General features: G+C 52.0%; 1 protein-coding gene across 1 annotated transcript in view; it reads right to left on the bottom strand.

Moving 5' to 3' along the window:
• The window catches only part of FHAD1 (forkhead associated phosphopeptide binding domain 1), a 115,692-nt gene that overhangs the window by 16,578 nt on the left and 78,856 nt on the right, over positions 1 to 20,258 (bottom strand). Inside the window, exons 15-22 of the mRNA XM_081816826.1 lie at positions 15,625 to 15,818; positions 11,143 to 11,316; positions 9,323 to 9,548; positions 7,885 to 7,969; positions 7,262 to 7,368; positions 5,480 to 5,639; positions 4,099 to 4,231; positions 522 to 651 (exon numbers count right to left, since the gene is read on the bottom strand). Coding sequence (XP_081672952.1) covers positions 522 to 651; positions 4,099 to 4,231; positions 5,480 to 5,639; positions 7,262 to 7,368; positions 7,885 to 7,969; positions 9,323 to 9,548; positions 11,143 to 11,316; positions 15,625 to 15,818 — 1,209 coding nt within the window. The remainder of the gene's footprint in view (positions 1 to 521; positions 652 to 4,098; positions 4,232 to 5,479; positions 5,640 to 7,261; positions 7,369 to 7,884; positions 7,970 to 9,322; positions 9,549 to 11,142; positions 11,317 to 15,624; positions 15,819 to 20,258) is intronic.

Raw genomic sequence — 20,258 nt, 5'->3', positions numbered from 1 at the left:
GACAGGTAAATGGCTTGTCCAAGGTCACACATAGTTAGTAGGAGGCTGGGGCCTCGCAGGAGCCAGGGCCGAGACATGGACGGTGAACTTTCAGCCACAGGAACCAGGCTGGAACTTGAACCCTGGCTTCTGGGGCCTAGCCCAGCACTCCCCCCAACCCCCCAGCAACAGGTGCAGTGTCTTGAAAACGTTATCCCTTCTAAACAGAGTATTCTAGGAGGTTCCCAAGCTGATCCTTGCACTGTTAGTCCATGACAAAGTTCCCACCAGGCCACAGCGAAATAAGAAAAAGGACAATGTAGTGAGTTTTTTATGAAATCCCATTTATTTAAGATTAAGGCTTGCCCTTGACTCTGAGATCATGCCTGCCATCTTTCCTCATATGACAATGTCCTTTCGGCTATGAAGTGACAGGACAGAAGACGGTGGTCCTGGCCGATGTCAGTGCCCAGAGTGACCTCTAGAGTCTGGGGCTCAGGGCTCTGAGCAGGGAGAGGGAGACCAGCAGGGAGGGAACTTACTTGATGAGCAGGCCTTCTCAAGCTCCTTAATTCGCGCACGCAGTTCAGACAAGGCCTTTTTCTGACGCTGAATGATTTCCTCATGTCGGGACCCTTTGCACTTGGCCCCTAGATCCCTGAAGGATTGTTCCTGTGGCCAGAATGGTGTAGAGGTTAGTTTTATCAGGGGGTCAGAATCTCTCTCTCTTTTTTTTTTTTTAAAGATTTTATTTATTTATTCATGAGAGACAGAGAGAAACAGAGGGAGAAGCAGGCTCCCAAGGAGCGGGAAGCCCGATGCCGGACTCGATCCCAGGACCCCGGGATCATGACCTGAGCCGAAGGCAGACGCCCAACCATCTGAGCCACCCAGGCGCCCCAGAATCTCTCTCTTATAGTCCAAGAAACATGTACAACTCATGACTAGCAGAGACCCTGTCACTTAGTACCTTGGAAGCTACTGTAAGGGACTTCAGCGCAGAAGGAATTTAAATTTTTCATTTCAAATATAAAGTCACATCTAGGAAGATTTCCAACTCTCTTACCTACTTAGCATATCTATAAATAAAACCCCCTCTGTGTTCCCTCCCTGTGTTTTATATTTTCTTCTAATATTCTTCTAAGCTTGGGTTTCCATTTGTTGTCATTTGGGTCTTGTCTCAGAATAATCACATCAAATTCTGCTCCAGGAGGGGGCATTTTTAGATAAGAACACATGGTACTTTCTTTCTGACTGGAAATAGGGATGGCTCTTCAATATTTGCTAGGGGGAATTTGACAGATTGGCTCGCGGTTGGTCTTGAGAAAGGAAAACCTTCCTCCGAGACTTCTGGAGGTTCTACTGTCCAACAGAACTTTCCGGGATGAAGGAACGGTTCCACTTCTTGCTCCATCCAATATGGCAGCCACCAGGCACAGAGCACAGAGCTAGTGTAGGGCTTATGAAAGGCATAGACAAGGAGAGGTCTTCTCTATCTTTTAAGGGTCATGCCCACCTTTCAGATTCAGAAGAATGCAAGGTTCCATCTTTCAGAAAAATTCCCAGACACACAAAAATTTGCGTACAGGGGCGTCTGGGTGGCTCAGTTGGTTGAGTGTCTGACTCTTGATTTCGGCTCAGGTCATGATCTCAGGGTCCTGGGATATGCACTCAGTGGGGAGCCTGCATGAGGATTCTCTCTCTTCCTCTCCCTCTGCCCCTCCCCCCTGCTCTCGCTCTCTCAAATAAATCTTTAAGAATTTTGCATGCAGATTCTGGAGGTTCAGGGCCCCCCTGAAGCCCAGTAATGAACTCTATGCAACACATGGGCTCCGTAAGAGCAAAGTCTTTGTCTCCATTGGAGACTGTGGTGTTCCCAGGGCCCAGCACTGTGCCCGAGCTTAGTAGACGGTCCACAGTTATGGAGCCTGACTGAAATGAGGTTAGAAACAGGGTGGGAAGGAGCTTGTTCCAGCTTTCTGGCTGGGACCAGAACTCAGCAGCAAAAAGCAGGGGACGTGCCACTCCTGGCTGGACTTAGTAGGACCTCACTTGACCCTGACATGGGCTTCAGCCTGCTTATAGGCTGCATGGCTGGTCCACTCTCCCCAGGTTGATTCTACACTGGCCTTGCTGTCTTTGAGGATGTATGTTTGCCCAGGAATGTCGTGTGTGTGTGTGTGTGTGTGCACACACTTGTGTAGGAGTGTGGAGAGGAGGATAGGGTCTACTGACCTGGGGCTGGGGCAGCCACAGCAGCGAGGCTTGGTGACAGCCTTTATTCTGTCTGAAGAGTATGCCCGAGCCCGATGTGACCCTTACTCATGGCTCTTCTGGGAATTTGTTTATTTAGAGAAGAAGATGGAGATTCTTTCTCATACAACTCTGAAGCCCTCTGACCCACTCTGGCTTAGAAAGCAGGAAGTAGCCTGAGTTTGGAAAGCCATTCGGAGAAAGAACAAATACTTTTTTCCTTTCATCTTGCAGCCTCCCTCCCCCATCCTCTTCAGTTAATCCTGCCTCATAAGGGAAACTAATAATCTCGGTATCCAGTCAACAATCCGTTCTAGCAAACTCGTGCAGAGTCGGAGGGCGTCTGGTGTGAACAGGAGCCCTGGGCCTCCCCCTCTGCGCCCACCCCGGGCCTGGCATGCAGCAGACACTCTATGGTTGTTGAGCGAGTGAACGAGTATGGGCTGGGTCCTGCACTGAGAGCTCGGGATTCCGACAGGTCTGAGACAGGAGCGAGACTTGCTCCCCACCCCGCAGAGCTCAGGGTGCGGGACCGCTGGCGCTTCCCCGGGCACCTTCACCTTCTGTGAAATGCTCTGGACAGCGATGGTGCTGTCCAGATGGCTGGGCCTCGAGCCCTTTCGTTCAAGCTGCGTGCGGCCCCTGGCTCACTGCTGTTTGGCAAGGGAATGGCATCTTTGAGAAAGCAGGAAGGCAAGCTGACACATTTGGCCCTGTTTCCAAGTGAAGATCCAAAGCCCATTACTGAAATGCCCTGTTCTCTAGTTTCATAAAGCAAAGGGGAAAAGGATGTCCCTGGGCTCCAGGAAACCCGAGGCCTCAAGGAATCGCTGCACCCGCAGTCAGCCTTCCACGGACAACGGGAAGCATCCCAGAGCAGAGTGGGAGTGCCACCTTGGGGGGCTGCGTGGTGAAGGCTGTTCTCACTCGGAGACACGCTCCCTGTGTTCTGAGCAGCTGAGGCGTCCAGACATGCAAAGGCTTCTGGCCAGGCACCCCAAGAGGAGTCAGGGAGAGACGGGCACGCAGCAGAAATGGTACATGGCTCTTTGGGAAGACAGTCTGGCCCCATCAAGCACAATTTGGGATGCCCTCTGGACCCTGCATTTTCACATCTGGGGAATTTGTTCTATGTACAAACCTACAGGGACATTAACTATAGCAACGTGTGAAAATAGACACAGCCTCAGTGTCCATCCTCAGGGGACTTGGGGTGGACAAGAGGGAGGCAGTGGAATTCTATGCACCCAATTAAAAGAACAGAGTGGTTCTTAATATACTTACTAGGAAAGAGGGTCTTTATATATATAGTGTTCAGTGGGGGAAAAAAACACGTTGCAGAATATACATGGCTTAATACCATTATTTTGCAAAAAGATCTCTCGTATAAACATGCATATATAGGGTGTGTGTGCTTGTGTGCATAAACAAAATTTGTTTCTCTACAACCCCACGCGGTGGTGGCTGTCATCCTGCTACTTTCCAGACAAGGGAGCCGGCATACAATTACCTCCCTGGGGTCAGCGTTTCTGGGGTGCAGGAGTCCCACCCCGGGATGGAACCCGGGCGGCCTGGAGCTGAGGCTGGTCTTCGTACACTGCGGGGTTGCGCCTGTATGAGGGTAGGGCAGGCTCTGTGAGGAAAAGGGCTGATGGTGCATGTGTCAAACTGCCCACAGCTGTGACCTCCAGTGGCCTCGGGAGGAGGGCGGGGACTACCGCTTTTTACTGTGCGCATTTCACATAAGCAAGTCAGATCTTTGGAACTTAGAATGCAAATATTTTCAGAAGCAAAGACGGGCACTGTGGGGCTCTTTTTTTTTTTTAGCATTGTCCCCCTGAGTGGCCAGGCCTCAGCAGCACTCACCTCTTGACTGCTCAAGAGAATGTCAGTGTGGACCGGTTCTATCTGCACTGAGATGTCACACATCTGGGCCGTGTTCCTGGGCTTCTGTTCCTTCTCCTTGTACAGCTGGACTCTGTGTTTCTCTTGGGAGGCCCTAGGGCAGAGAAGATGAGTCACTGGACAGCAGGATGGCTGGCAGCCTGAGGTTCCAGGAACCACGACTGACCTTTGGAGCCACTGACAGAACAGAAAAAGGAACTCCATTTTTATAGGTAACTGAAACCTTCGGGTCTTCAAGTCTCCTGCCGGCAGATTTCTGGAGACTTTAGTTTCAGGCGACTTCTAAAATCGTGGCCAGGGCAGCAGACACCTGTCCCCCTTTGTTCCCCATACTAGGTCTGCGGGACACCCGCTGGGGCATTTGCTGGGGCATTTGCCGCGTATCTGCTGTTTCTAACACTTTGTACGTGTTAACCCTTCTATTTCTCGTAACAATCCCATGAGTTGGGGATTCTCTTTGCCTCATTTTACAGGCAAGGAAAGAGACACACAGCAATTTGCCCCTGGTCATGAAGCTTGTAAGTGAAGGTGGCTGGCTTTGAATCCAGGCAGCCTGTGACTTTAACCACTATGTGAATCTGTCTTGGCCAGGAGCCAGGAGGCATATGAAGCTACAGGGTAGTCACAAGATGTAGCTTTTACTCAACCTTTCTTGGAGAAAACATTACTCTTATGTCAAAATAAGGGCAAGTTGTGGATGAAACTGCAAACTCACATGTATTTTTCAGACTAATCCATGGAATGACAATGAAATCTTACATTTATTTTAAGCTGACTTCTTTTACCCCAGTTTATACGCTGGTTCCATCAATATTTATAAAGTTCCCTATGTGCCAGGCACTGTGTGAATGCTGGGGAGTCAACAGCAGGCAAGGTCTGTATGGGGTCCTTATGGGTAAGGTGGATAGTCAAACAGGCCATAGCAGCCTGGCTGTGTGAGAAGTGTTAGGTTGTACAGAGTGCAGGGGCTGAGAGACCCCGGGCAGAGTAGGAGCCCTTGGCTCTGTTTGGTGAGGGTAAGTGACAGAGGGCTCCTTGGAGGAAGTGGCATTTAAGCTGAGGCCTGTCCTCTGGAATACTGGGCAGGAATGTTTGCGAGGCACAGAACTAAGCAAAGCCCTGTTTTAAATGATGAGGTTGTGTAGTAATGAAACACATGCCTGCCTGCCATCCATCCATCCATCCATCCATCCATCCATCCATCCCTCCCTGCCTCCCTCCCTCCCTCCCTCCCTCCCTCCCTCCCCCCCTTCAACATTTACTGAGTGACCTCCACGTGGGAGGCTCCCTGCGCACTTGGGTGTGTCTGGGCCCCCTATACCATGAGGGCCTTCCCACACACCTGAGCGCCTCCTTGAGGACCTCCAGCTCCCTGTCCTTCCTTTCCACCAGGCCCGTCAACTGCACCGTCTTTTCCTTGAGCGCTCTCAGCTCGCTGCTTTGTTGCTGGACCAGCGCCACGTTCTGCTCCAGTTCCATCTTCTGCTTTTCATTAAGCTCCCCTGGAGAGACAGGAAAGCTGGTGAGGGGGTCTCCCGCCTCGGGGCTCTGCCAGGGCCACGGCCCATCGGCCAGGTCTACAAGAACCATGAGGCGGTCCACGCTCCAGGAATTCTTGCGGCGGGACTAGGGGGGCGTTAGTAACAGCCAGGGGGTCTGCCTGTGTCTTAGCAAATGACAGCAAAGCCCTGTCTGACCCCACTGTTCCAGAAGCTGTCAGGGCCCTGCCTTTGCACCTGTGGCCTCTGGGGGCTCCCTGGTCCACCTTCGGCTGCCTGCTTCTGCATCTGTTTGCCTAAGGGCGTTCCTTCTCCGGCCTCTGGGGTCTGCTCTGCTCCTGGGTCTGCCAGGTGCATCAGCCTCCACCCGAGACTGGAATTCACAGCCCGGTTCCCCTCACCCCTGGGGCGGGCGACCCGGGGGCTGGGCTGTACCCTGCTCCCCAGCGTTCGCCCCCTGCAGAATTCAGCTCCAGCTGCCCGCTCTGCCCCTGACTGACAACACAGCTTTCTTTGCCTTCGTCCCTCTCCTGCCTCTAGTCTACCTCCATTCCTGCTGGTCCTGGGATCGCCTCTCAAACCCACCACCCGCAGGAACATTCTGGTCTCAGGGTCAGCCTCTGTTGGCAAAACCCAAACGGAGACACTTGCATTACCTCAGATTTTCATAGCAACCCTCCAAGTGAGTTACTGGTCACAGCCCCACTTCACGGAGGCAGAAACAGGCTTGGAGAGGTAAAGGTGCTTGCCGAAACTCCGGGGACTAAAATAAGTAGCAGATCCAGAACCAGGTCCAACGTCTCCTAATTCTAGAACTGGACCTGCTAGCCTCTCTGCTATACTTTCTCCTACCTTAGTATGAAAACAATCACTCTTTGGAAAATTCAGCCATAAATGCCCTGGGGGTGTTGACAGTATAGCTCTAGGGGGAGCAAATACCACTGAAGGTTTTGGGGGTACACAGGGTTTGAGATGGGGACAAGACAAGAGGAGTGCTCTTCGCCCTCCCTTGACTTCCCCAAACCAGGTTCTGTCTCCTGACTCCCACCTGCCTGAGCATTTTGGGGCTGGGAAGGAGAAAATGTCTATAAGAAGCAAAAGAGGGGAGGTGGAAATAAAAGGATGGGGTTGGGGCGGGGAGAGAAAAAGAGCAAAGTAGGAATATTCAGCTAGACTGGTTCGTGCTCTTTGGTCCCTAGTGTAGGAGGTCCCTAATGTCCAGCCAGCTCCAGGAAATAGGTCTGTTGTAGGTGATTTTGCACAGGAGGAAGGGGAGGTGAGGAGAGAATACCTTGCTCTAGGTCCCAGAGCTGGGGGGTGCTGGGGTTTATGCCCTCCCTCCCAGCCTTTGCCTCCAGAGACAAATCCTCTAAGGCAAAAGGGCATTTTTCTCAAAAGGAAAGTTGCATTTCAATGCAGAGGTCTGAAGCCCTCTGAGAATGCTCCCTGTGGCCCCCTGATCAGGCATCTGTCTTGCTGACCGAGGTACAAATGCTCAAATGCTGTGACCGCCCAGGAAAGCAGGTCAGCAGGATTTTTAATGCTAAGCTTTCCAACTCTTAAGCCTGTTCTTTCCTTTCTCAAAGTGGGTCAGGAAGTCAAGAGACACAGGCAATCATACAAACCTCTCAAATCTGACATTCGGTTGTGGGCTTCCGTGAGGTTTTTCCTTAGCCTCATGATGACCTCCTGCTGAGACAGGATTTCCTTCTGAGCGGTCAGTAGATCCCCTCTGAAACTCACAAAGACAGGCCAAGTCAGCTCACCTCAGTCTCCAGGATGTCCCCAGTGCCTGGAAGGGGCCAGGTAGAAATGCAAAGCGATCCTCCTTCAGTGCGGGTCCGAGGGATACCAGTCCCAGCAAGGGGGAGAAGCACGCTCTTTAAAAATTCTCAAAGCAAAAATTCATTTTGATGCAAAAAAAAAATATAGGGAGATAGGACAGAGGATCCCAGCTGGGTTCAATCTGAGGCTGAGCTATGACAAGTACCAGCTTATTTCACAAGTGATTAAGCTAAGGTGCAGCGATGGGACGTGACTTGCCCAGAGCCACACACCTGCAAGGGGTTGAGTTGGGATCTGAACATAGATCCACCCAGATCTTACCATGACATCATCCTGACCTGCTAGAGGATCGAGAAATTCAAATGACAGCGAGAAGACCCCAGACTCGACTCCTTTTTTTCAGGGTCCGACGACATGGCCAGAAGTGGGGGTGGGGAGGGGTGTCTCTGGCCTGGGTACTCACATCAAGGTGTCACATACTTCGTCTTTGACACTGCTCTCCATCGGAGGTGCCGCTGGGGGGTCTCGCTGCATCACCTCCTCCTGGGCTGAATCAGAGGGACCCGTGAGCGTCATTACAGTCCGCATGCAACTGATGCTCTCCTTCCCCTGGGCTTATAAACACACCTGCGTCTTTTCCAACTTAGCCACCCCCCCTACACTCTGCCGCCCTCTCCACCTAATGAGCCCCACCATGGGTTCTGCAGCACAGACTGGGACCCCCCACATACAAGCTCATGAAATATTTCCAGCTACTCTATGAGGCAGGGATCATGAACTCCATTTGCAGGGGAGGAAATGGGCACAGGAGGGACAGAACTTGCCGGTGGCCAGTCAGCGAGGCCGGTGGGGAGTGGAGCCCCAACCACTGGACCACGCCTCCTCCCTATTCGGCCTTTCCTCCCAGACAAGTCCTGTCCTGTCCTCTCCTCACACTTACTCCTCAGCCCACCGCCTTCCGGTTTCCATCCTCATCCTCGGTCGCACCTTTAGTCGTTCATCAGGTGTTTATGGAATGTCTGCTTTCTGGCAGATTCTGAGCTAAATGTGACTACTTTGTTGTCACCCTTCGGGTCCCAGCTCCCTCTGACCTCACCTTGGGTTGGGAGACTGAGTCCCGCCTCATGCCTGGGCCATGGTGCCCTGTTCCGACTGGGTCACCTGTCAGGGCCGTCATCTGATGAACTGCAGGGACTGTGCCTGGATTCCATATGGAATCCCCAACGCCTAGAATAAACTTGGAACCTAACGAAGAGCGTCGAGTGAATGAAAGCATGACGTGAGCCCTGACAGCTTGTCAGCTGGCTGGAGACCAGGACCATGGTTCCCAATCAGGGGTGAGTTTGCCCCCCTCCCCGGGGACATCTGGCACTGTCTGCAGACGTTTCTGGTAGTCACCCTTGGTGTGTGGGGGGCTGCTGCTGGCACTCAGAACAACCCTGGCCCGAGGCCTCAACTCTCCTCCGAGAGCTCAGCATCTTTGCAATGCATTGCGTCGCCTCGGTCATATAGGGTGAGTACGTGCTCACCACCCTTAGTTCTTTTCTCAGCCCCTTTTGGATTTCTTTTTAAAGCTGGTTATGAAAGGCCATTAGACAAAGTCGCAAACTCCTGAGGGCAGAGAGAAGGCTCTGAAAGGCCTGGTAGTCTGTGCATCTGCACTGGCTCGCTGGCTCAGCACAAAGGACGTCCTGTCCCGTTGTTGTGACTTCTGTCTAACCTGGGCCTCGAGGGCCCCTAACCTTGCTGTGCAACGGGAAGAAAATGGTGCCTCCAGGGAAAAAAGGAGTGTTCAAGCGAGGTGCAGCCTTTTTGGGCCCATCATCAGCCTATTGAGACCCACGGGATAATCAGAACCTGCCCCGAACGCTAAGATTTCCTCAGCTTCTCTTTGGACCGACCTGGATCACTGTCCTTCAAGGTTGCAATCTCTCCTTCTATTTTTTTATGGTGCTCAGTCACTTTTTGGAGTCTTTCTTCGAGGCTCACGATCGTCTGGGAGTGCTGTTTGATTTGCTCCTTATATTCCCTGATTTCTGTTTCAAATCCGTGTTTCTGTGAGTCCTGTTCTTCCTGGAGGGCCTTCACTGTCTGCTGTTCCAGCTGTATCCGCTCCTCCATGATGAGCTGGGAAAACAGGGACATCATTAGTGTGATCTTGGGATCTGGGTGTGATGTCAAGGACAACAATAGCAATATGCCCCTTTTGCACCCACAGGCATGGAACTTGGACCCACCTCAGGGCCTTTGCACGTGCTGTTCCTGCTGCACAGTACTCTCCTCGTCCCCAAGCTCCTTGCATGGCTGACTCCTTCTCATGTTTCAGGTCTCAACTCCAATGTCACCTCCCTCAGAGAGGCCCTTCCTTGACTGCCTGTCTAAAGGAGCAGACCGAGACACTTTCTATTCCATCTTCTGCTTCCATTTTCCGCGATGTGCTTATCACCATCTGAATGATCTTGTTTCTTTATTTCCCATTCCCACTAGAATGTAAGCTCCAGGAGAGCAGAAACTTACTTTTCCTTATTTACCAATGTACCCACAGCAGCAGTGCCTAGATCCCTGCCATAGCATCTAGACCTAGATGCTCAATAAGTATTTGTTGAATTAACAAATGAACAATTTTATAAGAAAAAGAGAATGAATTTGTATTTTTTTGAAATTTCTTTTTCATTTTTTAAAGTAGGCTCCACACCAAGCCCAACGTGGGGCTTGAACTCACGACTCTGAGATCAAGACCTGAGATCAAGAGTCAGACGTTAACCAACTGAGCCGCCTGGGAGCCCCAAATTTCTATTTCTTAAAAGCAAAAAGTCCCAATCATCACCAAGAGGTGAGCTGGACCCTTTCCCTCAGCCGCCCTGCCCTTCCTGAGGCTCTTCTCGGGGCTTCTCGATGCCTCATCCTTGCTCCCCTCCTGCTTCTCTGACCACTCCTTCCTTGGCTCTCCTGATGACATCAGACTCCTGCTCCTTATTCCCAGCTGACATGTTGGGCTGCAGCCCCCGATCCTGAAGCTCACACACACACACACACACACACACACATTGTTTTAGCGATCATGCCTCCTCTAAATTGAGATGTCTTGTCTTGCCACAGCCTGAGCTGGCCTCTCCAACTCTAGTCTCTCTCAAATTCACTTTGCGTACTTTGGCCAGATGAGTCCTCATTACTTCCTTGCCCACAGACCTGTTGGTTGAATGTATGAATGACGAATGAGTGCAATATTGAGCCCTGATGGTGGAGGGCCTGAATGCCGAGCTAAATTTTAAAACATTATCTTAAAGTCTGTGGAATAGTCATTGATTACTAAGGTCTGGGGCTGCTCAGTCCTTCAGCCTGATCCTGTGAGGACCCTGTATTACAACATCTTAGAACTCCTGGAGAGAGGGCATTGTAGCCTCAATTCACTTTTTATTCAAGACCAGTGCTTCTCAATAGAGGGTGATTTTGCCCCCCAAAGGACATTTGGCGAAGTCTGAAGACACTGTGGGTTGACATGTCTGGAGGGAGACTGCAACTGGCATCTAGCAGGTGAGACCTGGGGCGATGTTAAGCATCCTGTGATGCAAAGGATGGCTGCGCACAAGAAAGGGTTAACCAGCCTGGGGCACCAGCAGGGCCCAGGCTGAGAGCCCCTGGTCTAAATCGTGAGTTCTCCCAGTGTTGCGATCCTTCATTGAGGGAAAGATTCTCCCGGCCCCGGAAGGCACCAACTCACCATTTTTGTCTTGGCGGTTTCCAGTTCAGCTAACGTTTCATTTAATTTCATGGTGAGGCTCTCTGCTCTTAGGCTCTCGGCTGTCTTGGTTTTCTGAGTCTCTTCTACCATGGCCAGTGCGTCATTTAATTTATTATTTAAAACATCTTCTTTTTGTACTTTTAAGTCTATTTCCTGGACAAACAGCAAACATCAAATTAACAGAAATTCAGGAATGAATATTTCCCCTAGCCGCCCCCTGGCCCGGCCCCCCATTTTCAGAAAGGAGGTGAACTCCATTCTGTTATTGTCCCTTTTTCAGCCCAAAGTCCATGCTTTCCCGGGAAGGTCCCAGTTACTATAGAGCTTGCTTTTCTCTCCAGCTGAGACTGTCTCCTGGTGATTTCTGGTCTCTGAGCTCAGTTCTGTCACCTGGAGTGCACTGAGCAAGTTTTATTTCTCTTTTATGAGACAGCCCTTTAAATATTTGAGGAGGGCTGTCATGTCTCTCTCTAAATCTATTTTCCAGGATAAATGTGCTGAGCTCCTTTACCCCTTCGCCACAGGATCTGCCTTCAGCACCCTCCTCCGCATCCCTCCCTGGCTTCGGAGGGATGGCCTCCCCTCTTCCCTCTGGGCTCCGGCAAGGTGGACTCCCCTCGTCACGTCCGTGCACACCTCATCCCTCCTCCTGGATCCACTCTTCCAGCCCTGGACTCCCCAAATTCTACTCTCCTCCGGGAGCCCCTCCTCAGGCCATGCGGAATGTAAGCTTTGTGACTGGTCCTGGGTGGGGGCTTCATGAACTTTATTTATTTGACTTTATTTTTTAAAAAAGATTATTTGGGGCACCTGGGTGGCTCAGTCGTTGGGCGTCTGCCTTCGGCTCAGGTCATGATCCCAGGGTCCTGGGATCGAGCCCCGCGTCGAGCTCCCTGCTCGGCGGGAAGCCTGCTTCTCCCTCTCCCACTCCCCCTGCTTTTGTTCCCTCTCTCTCTGTGTCTCTCTCTGTCAAATAAATAAATAAAATCTTAAAAAAAAAAAAGATTATTTATTTGAGCGAGAGAGAGAGAGAGAGAGAGAGAGAGCATGAGCAGGGTGGGGGAGGGGCAGAGGGAGAAGCAGGCTCCCCACTCGATCCCAGGACCCTGGGATCATGATTTGAGCTGAGGGCAGATGCTTAACTGTCTGAGCCACCCAGGCGCCCCTACTTGACTTTGTTTTTGAAGAGCGGTTTTGGGCTCACAGCAAAATTGAGAGGAAAATACAGAGCTCTCTTATACGCTCTCTCCCCTCCATTGTGCGGGATCATCAACATCCTGCACCAGATGGTACCTTTGTTCCAACTGATAAACCTGTGCTGACACACACGGTCACCAAAAGTCCGTAGTTTATGCTAGGGTTCACTCAGTGCTGTACACTCTATGGGTTTGAACAAATGTATAATGACACGTATCCACCATTATAGTATAGTGCAGAGTAATTTCACTGTGCTCCATCTAGTCATCCCTCCCCTCCACCAACCCCTGGTCTTCGGTCTCCATAGTTCTGCCTTTTCCAGAATGTCACAGACTTGGAATCATACTGTAGGTGGGCTTTTCACAAACATTATTTCATCGAATGTAAAATAGCAGTTGATGAGATGTAGTGCTGGGTCTTCTCAGACTCTGTTGCTGGCAGGATAAACTGGTAGGACCTTTTATTTGGGAACGTGTATCAAGAGGCTGAACATGTTTACACCCTGTGGCCCGGCGATTCCACTTTTGGGAATCTATCCTAAGGACATAACCGCACACATTCGCGAGGACTGATGTGCAAGGCTGTTCAGCCAAGCATTTTTTCACTCGAGTGGAAAGTGAGAAACAGTCCCAGGGCCCAACCACAGGGGACAGGTCAATAAACTGGAGTCCACCCAACGCAGTGCAAACCCTGGTCAGCTGTCCGTGGCAGGTCGTGGAAGAATGTTCCATGCCATAGAGACATTTTGGTAATGTATTCAGTTAAAATACAGCACCCAGGTCAGTGTGCACAGTGTAACAGGGTAAATCACTTTGTAACAAATGGATGTTTGCGATGTCTGTAATAAGGATCAACGTGTAGATGGTCTGGGAGGAAGCCCATCAAAATGTCACTAGTGGTAACTCTGCTCAGTGGAAATCATGGGCAGTTTTTTATCTTCTTCCGAATGATTTTCTGTAAATAGTCGCTCCTTTTATAATTGGGAAGGGAAACGGATTTAAAAACAACAAGAAAAATCCATTTTCGTCGTGTGATTCCTGTAAGCCTCACGTGGGAGCCACTTCGTTCTCTGCGTATTACCACTGAACCCCATCTGATTCTATTTCGGGGCCTTCACATCACCGTGACTGTTGAGAAATCCCAGTGCAGTGCAGACCACGTGCAGCCCTGGCCAGAGAAGGTGCTCACCAGGGACGCGGGCAGGCATCCCACGGAGCCGCCTGTCACCTGCAGCAAAACACTCCAGCTGTCCCCGAGAATCCACAGCAAACCGATGGTTTCTTTGATGGGCCGCAAAGCTGCCCAAGGGCAGAACGCACTGCCAGGCATCTTTGCTCCTTGCCAACCACTCAGCCTCTTTGACCCAAGGACAGGACAACAAAGTTGACTGTGCCCCCGGGTCTGGATTTATTTTTCTTCTCCCCGCTCTCCTTTCTTTGTGCCCATTGCTCTTCTGTGTATACGAGTAAAACAGCATGTGAATAAGCAACTCTATGTCTGGGTGGTTCTTTGACCTTGCCCTTCCTTGGTATTTCCTGGTACATGGGGATTTCCTGGGGAGGGGTCCCGTTTCTCCTTGTCCGGTGTGATGCCCCCCCGTCTGCCTGGAGGGCCGTCACGAGACCTCGCCCTCTGATGTCACTGTTGTTTTCCCTGAGGCTGTTGAGGGTGTTGAATGCACAGCAGAGTCCTCTATCTGATGATCCTTAGGACAGATTCTCTCTGGGTTGAGTACCGAGAATGGCTCAGTATCCACGAGTTCACTTTGATCCAGAGAATTGTGCAGCCCCCTGAGCCCTCCCTTTCGCTGTAACTGTTAGAGTAAAAACGGACCGTTTGTTGATTTCACTGATACACGTTTATTTTTTATTTTTTTATTTTTTGTGGGGTTTTGTTGGCATTAGTCTCATCCCTGATCCATTTGATGTCCTCACTAATCTACTTTAAAAATGTTAATGTCTCCTTTCCTCCTGCCCCGAACTGAAGTGTTTTATGGAAGATCCATGGTGAATCGTTTGGGGAAACAAGGCTGTGTGTGAACAGATTGCGCCCCTGGGGCTCTGTGGGCCCGCAGTGTCTGCCCGCCCTCCCTCAGTGCACCAGCCTCGGCTGACAAGCCCTGCATCATTTCCCCCCGACTCTGGTCTGCCTTCTCTGGGCACGCTCCAGTTGGTTAAGGTTCCTCTTAGGAAGCCGTGCCTGGGACTGATACGTCATGCAGATGTGGTTTACTGATGCCCATCTCTCTGGGGCAGCGGTGTTCCAAATGCACCAGTACCACGTGGGGCTGCTTGTTAAAGATGCAGATTGCTGAGTCTACCCCCTAGACGGTGAATCCGAATCTCTGGGGGCAAGGCTCAGGAAATGGGCATTTAAACACCGCCCCCCCAACCCCGCCTCAAGTGATTCTATGCATGCTAATGTTTGGGAATCTTGCTTTAAAGAAAATGATCTAAGATTGATGTGAATAGACGCAAAGACCTTTTTCGTCCCATCTGGTCTTCAAAGTCCTCTGAAATTGTGTTTACCTGCATTGAAATTTAACCCCCTATTGTCAGGGTGTGTGCTGAATCCCTTGCCTTGACTTTTTCGATATTAGCCATTGTGTGTGTGTGTCCCTTGTACTGTTGGGACCCAGGAGGAGTGAATTCTGTCCTACAGCGCGGAGGTGCCTAAGACAGGGTCCCATCAACAACCTGTCTGCTCCTCCCAGGAACAGTCATCAGTGCGGTCTGACTGGGCAGGTCGTGGTACCCACGGGGACAAGGTCGGCGGAGACGCTGCTGTCCAGGTGGTGGGAAATTCAGGCATCCCTCTCCTGACATCCCCTCTATGACCCCGAGCAGCTGAGGCCACACACTGTTCAAGGATAGTAGGGAGAGGACGGGGACAGTGCGGGGTTCAGTTCTGCCCCTCCACATCCCAGCTATGAGCTCATAATAATAATAATAATAATAATAATAATAATAATAATAAAATAAAAGGAGCCGACACACAGAGCATTCACTGAGTGCTAGACACTTTCCTCTGTGTTTTATGAGTTTGTGAGCAATCAAGCCTCACCACTCGATGGGGCTGATCTATGGTCATTATCTGGACTTCATAACTAGGGAAACGTAGGCACAGGGATGGTAAGACACTTGCCTCAGATTGCATGGGCAGAAAGCGGCAGAGGTGGGATTTGAACCCAGACCGCCTGCCTCCAGAGCCCTGCTCTTAACCGTGCTGGGCGTCTCCGTGTCTGCTCCTCTCTGAGACTCTTACCTCTTTCTGCTTGGTTATGTGGTTCTCCAGATCTTGCACCTTCTTCTTTTCCTTCTCTATGGCCTCTTTTGCTTTGTGTTTCTCGTAGGCGAGGCTGCTTTCTGAAATCTGGAAGTCAGGGACAACTGGTTTGAGGGAGTGTACGCGAGGGAGGAAGGGAAGGGGCACCATGAGGGAAGCCAGGATTAGTAATTGCCCAGATCAGTGAGTCAGGGCTTGGGAATAAGGGCTCAGGGAACAGGATGCTCACGGGAGAGAGGGGTGGGAGTCTTGGCATGCCCGCCACGGCGGTGAGAACCTGAAGGTCATGTCTGTTTGTCACCGCATAAAAGAGAGGGTTATTCATCGTTCAGGATTTTGGGCCTGTGTTCAGGAAGTGACGTGCTGGTGAGTGTTCGGGTCAAGGCGTTTGGCACTGAGCCACTAATTGAACTGGAATGTGGGCCCTCCTTTGGGAAGTACCTGGCTTCTTGGGAGGTGGGGCAGGAGAGGCAAAGTGGAGGGGAGACACCTCCTGTCCCAGCACGACCTGACACACCTGTGGCTTCAGGCTCTCTCCAGCCTTCAAAGGCTTGGGTCCAAAAATTGATGTCCAGGACCATTTGGAACTGAGAACATGCAGCCCGCGGGTCCAGTGACATGGAGGTGGGGATTGAGGACCAGCCTCACCTACACAAGCCCCAGGAGGTACACAGTGCAGGGGGGGTTGGAAAACTCAATTTGCAGCTTGGAATCCTTGCAGTGATGCTCCCATACAAACACAAAGTTCACAGAAAAATATTTTAAATATATGCATGTATGCATAGACAAGGGCCTGAAGAGATGTGTACTGAAATGTAAATACCGGTTATTTTGGGGGATTGGGATTATGGCAATTTACATTTCCTCTTTTCGCTGGTCTGTATCTTCTACATTTTCTTGCGTGAACATACATTATTTGGCAAAAAGAAAAATGACTGCGAATTGTCCTAGGGAATGCGGTGCTGGGGGTAGGACGAGGCTTTGGGGCTGCGTGGCCCTGGAGAAAGAGTCTTTCCAACAGTCCTGCCATCGGAGCCTGTGTCTGCGGTCGCCATCCCGCCTGCCCTGCTCTGCACAGGCCTCCAGCCCCACCTGGGCTCTGACTCACCTCCCTGCACGAGCCTGGCATTTGCCTGCTGCCATGTCTGCTTAAGATTGCCCAGCCCCCACCCTGCCAGCCGGAAGAGGCTGCTGGCCCCCTTCTGCGTGCCCCGTGGGATTCTGCGCTGCTTGGCGTGTCGCAGTTGAAAATAATGATTGACACTGACTCCTCTTGAAATGCTTGCAACACGAGTGCTGGGCACCAGGCACTGAGCGCGTCCGTGCATCTCATCGGCAAACCCCCAGAACGTCTGCCCAGCGAGTTGCATTCTGCAGGTGAGGACATGGTGGCTGTCACCGAGGCAGTGAGGGGACGGATGATGTACAGAGGTCACGCCACCAGGGAGTGGCGGTGCATGCTGGGACACCAGCGCCCTGCCCTAACCATATGGTCACTCGGCTTCTGGACCTTGACTTATGTGTCGTCCTGATTAAAACCCCACCCTCCCCAGAGGCAGAGACCTGCTTCTACGCCCATACCTAGTCGGGCACAGTGTCCACCGCACCACGGCGGGAGCCAGCGCCTCAAGACCCCACTCCTGGCCCATCTGTATAAGGGACACTCTAGGCACAGCTGCTAAGTTTGACCTCACTCCCTGCACGGGCTGACACAGTCCCACTGCCAAGGTCTTTGCTGGACTGTCTGCCCCGCCCCCCCCACCTCACTGGACCCACACCATCCTCCCCACCCCACCTGGACGCTGACCTCACCTGGGCAGGTACTTCATAATGAATACACTGACTCCTCACGACAAACGTCTAGGGTGGTTCTGCCACTACACCGTTACAGATGGGGGCACAGAGACGGCAAGGCACTTGCCCAGGGTCAAACAGCATGTTGGGGCAGAGCTGGGATTTGAGCCAGAATTGGCACTTTTCGCCTACCAAGCTTTCCTGCTTTACCGCCTTTGCGTCTCCCTCCGGCTTTCTTCCCCGGAACCCCTCATCTGGCTTCCATCTTGTTCCAGCTTTGTTTCCTTCCTCACACCACTGCCCCTGTCCCTCCGGCTAAGGGAGGTCCCTGTGCCCCGCAGCTGGGCCACTTTACCCAGTGGCATTTTCTCCCCCCCCAGATGTTCCCTTCATGCTCCTTCTCCCCTCCAGGTCTCACTCAAGTGTCACCTCCTCAGAGAGGCCCTCCCTGCATGGGGCCACTCTCTAGCCCACCCCTTTGATCTTCCCTGCAGGCTTGTGGCCCTGGAGTGCTCGTGTGCCCCTGGGTACGTGGTGTCTGTCCCTCAGCCTAGAGTGGAAGCTCTGGGAGGACTGTGCACTGTGGTGTCGCCAACGCCCAACAGGGCCTGGCCCATGCTAGGCACTCGGGAAGCACTTGTGGGTGGATGAATGGAACAGAAATGAACAATTCATGGAGTCAGTACTCTGTTTCTGGGAGTTCCCTGAGGGCCAGCCCACGTCGGTGCCCCCTGCAGCCTTGGAGCCTAGCTCACGGACCTGCCACCGCAGGTCACTGAGTTCTCGCCCTGGCCTCCAGCTCCTTCTTTGACTTCTTGCGGGGAGAGGGGGGCGGTTGGGGTGTTTGGGTTAACTTGAGTGACATCCCTCCCCTCAGCCTTAGGCCTGCCTTCCATGACCGCTCCAGGCCGGTGTGGCTGGTGGGCCCCGTCCCCAGGCTGGTGGAGGTGGCTAGAGGTGGACGTTTCCAGCGCTCCCCAGGCATGGCGCTCGGGCCTGCCCAAACCATTGTCACCCTCTCCCTGAGGGTGCACTTCTCATCCGCTCCGGATCTCCGGCACTTGCTCATGGGACTGCTATGCGAGCCTGTCAGGTACCGGTCTACGCCATCTTACTCCACAACTGTTTGTGTCTCTATAAAAGATCTATGAAACCAGGAGACCAGACCTGGGAGCGAGTGTTTTCCTACGGTGCCCGCGGTGGGTTGTGTCATAAATACCTTTCCGTGAGGAGGAGGGGGGTGCTGGCTGAGGGACTGACCCAGACGCCAACCCAAGGGTTCTCTCTGGAGCGCATCTCTCTGCCTTCGGTGGCTGGGCGGGGAATGCTTATGTAGAGGGCCATCTACGTGCAAGGTGCAGGTCTAAGTCCTCTGTCTATATTACTCATTTAATCCTGCCAGGCAGGGGCTGTTACCATGCCCATTTTACAGAGGAGGCAACTGAGGCCCTGGAGGTTAAGTGACCTGCCCTAGGTCATACAACTAGTGAGTTGTACTCGACATTGGCCACTTCCCACGGAAGTGCCACCCAGCACCTGCCCGCTGGCCTGCCATATTCTCCATTGGGGCGTAGAACCATGGCCTCCTGTCTGGCCTCAGAGCTCCTTCCACAGGGGTTTTGGCCGCTATGGCCCATTTATCTCTCTGCTCCTCATACCTCCTTCTGTTGGGTCAAGTGGTTCTCCAGATCTTGAACTCTTCTCCTTTCTGTCTCTAAAGCTTCCTTTGCTTTCCTTTTCTCATGGGCCATGCTGCTCTCCAAAACCTGAAAATCAACGACGAGTCTTTTCGGTTGCCTGCGCATTTCGGGCGGGGAAACTGCTCATTCTGGCCATATCATTAATAGTGGTAGCAGGTCCCACGCTGGGGGGTGGTGAGTATCCCCTGCTGGGGCCCATGGCCAGCACGTCACACACAGTGAACCCTATCACGGTGACCCTAGCGGACGAGTCAGTGGCCCCAGCTTGTAGACAAGGAAGCTGAGGAACAGAAAGGTGCGGAAGGCCCAGGGGTCATGCAGTTTGTTGTAGGTGAGGTCAGGCTTTGAGCCCTGTGCAGAGGATGGCCCACGGCCTGCATCCGGAGGCCCTCGGCAGGGAGCACGTGAGCAGAGGGAACTGGGTCTGTCTTATTATCACTGCGCCAGGCAGTCGCTCTGATAAGGAGAAGAATCTCATTAATAATGGATATCCTATTATTAAAATAAATCTCCTAAAGAGAACCAGGTTTCAAGATGCGGACAGTGTATTGAACTCATGAGCCGCAACACCCATTTCTAGAAGGGGTGGGGGTGGACCTCACACGTGGAGCTCGGAGAGGGCGTACGGGGAAAAATGTGGTTTGGCACTCGTGCTCAAGGAATTTTATTTAGGAAGTAAATGGCTAACACCAATCGCAAAGGATAGAAATTGCCCACAAGGCCCCCGTTTCTAGTCCCTGCAAGAAAGGGCACGTGAGCTTTCAAATGGGTTGAGTTCTAAGCACCAGCTTGACCGTAAGATTTCTGGAACTTGGAACATGGTTTCCATTATACCCCGTGGCTAGGGTCCCAGAGATTAGCCTGCCCAGATGAGCCTGGCTGAAATACTATCTATTTTGTAGTGAAAAGTCATTAAAAAAAAAAATCCCAATAGCAGCCCTAGAGAAAGCAGAAGAACAGTAGCATCATGGGAGTTGGCACACTGCTTTTGAACATTTGGTCGGGGGGCGGGGGTCGGGGTTTCCTGTAATTTGTGGAAGAGACTCCCAAGCACTTTCCAGTGACTTAGGGTCAGCTCTGCTGCATCTGATCTCGCATCTATACTCACGACTTTGCTCT

Source organism: Leptonychotes weddellii, chromosome 4 (genome assembly GCF_054177405.1).
Source record: "Leptonychotes weddellii isolate Sample4059 chromosome 4, ASM5417740v2, whole genome shotgun sequence".
In the NCBI taxonomy this organism is placed as follows: Eukaryota; Metazoa; Chordata; class Mammalia; order Carnivora; family Phocidae; genus Leptonychotes; species Leptonychotes weddellii.
This window is presented reverse-complemented; position numbering and strand designations above follow the sequence as displayed.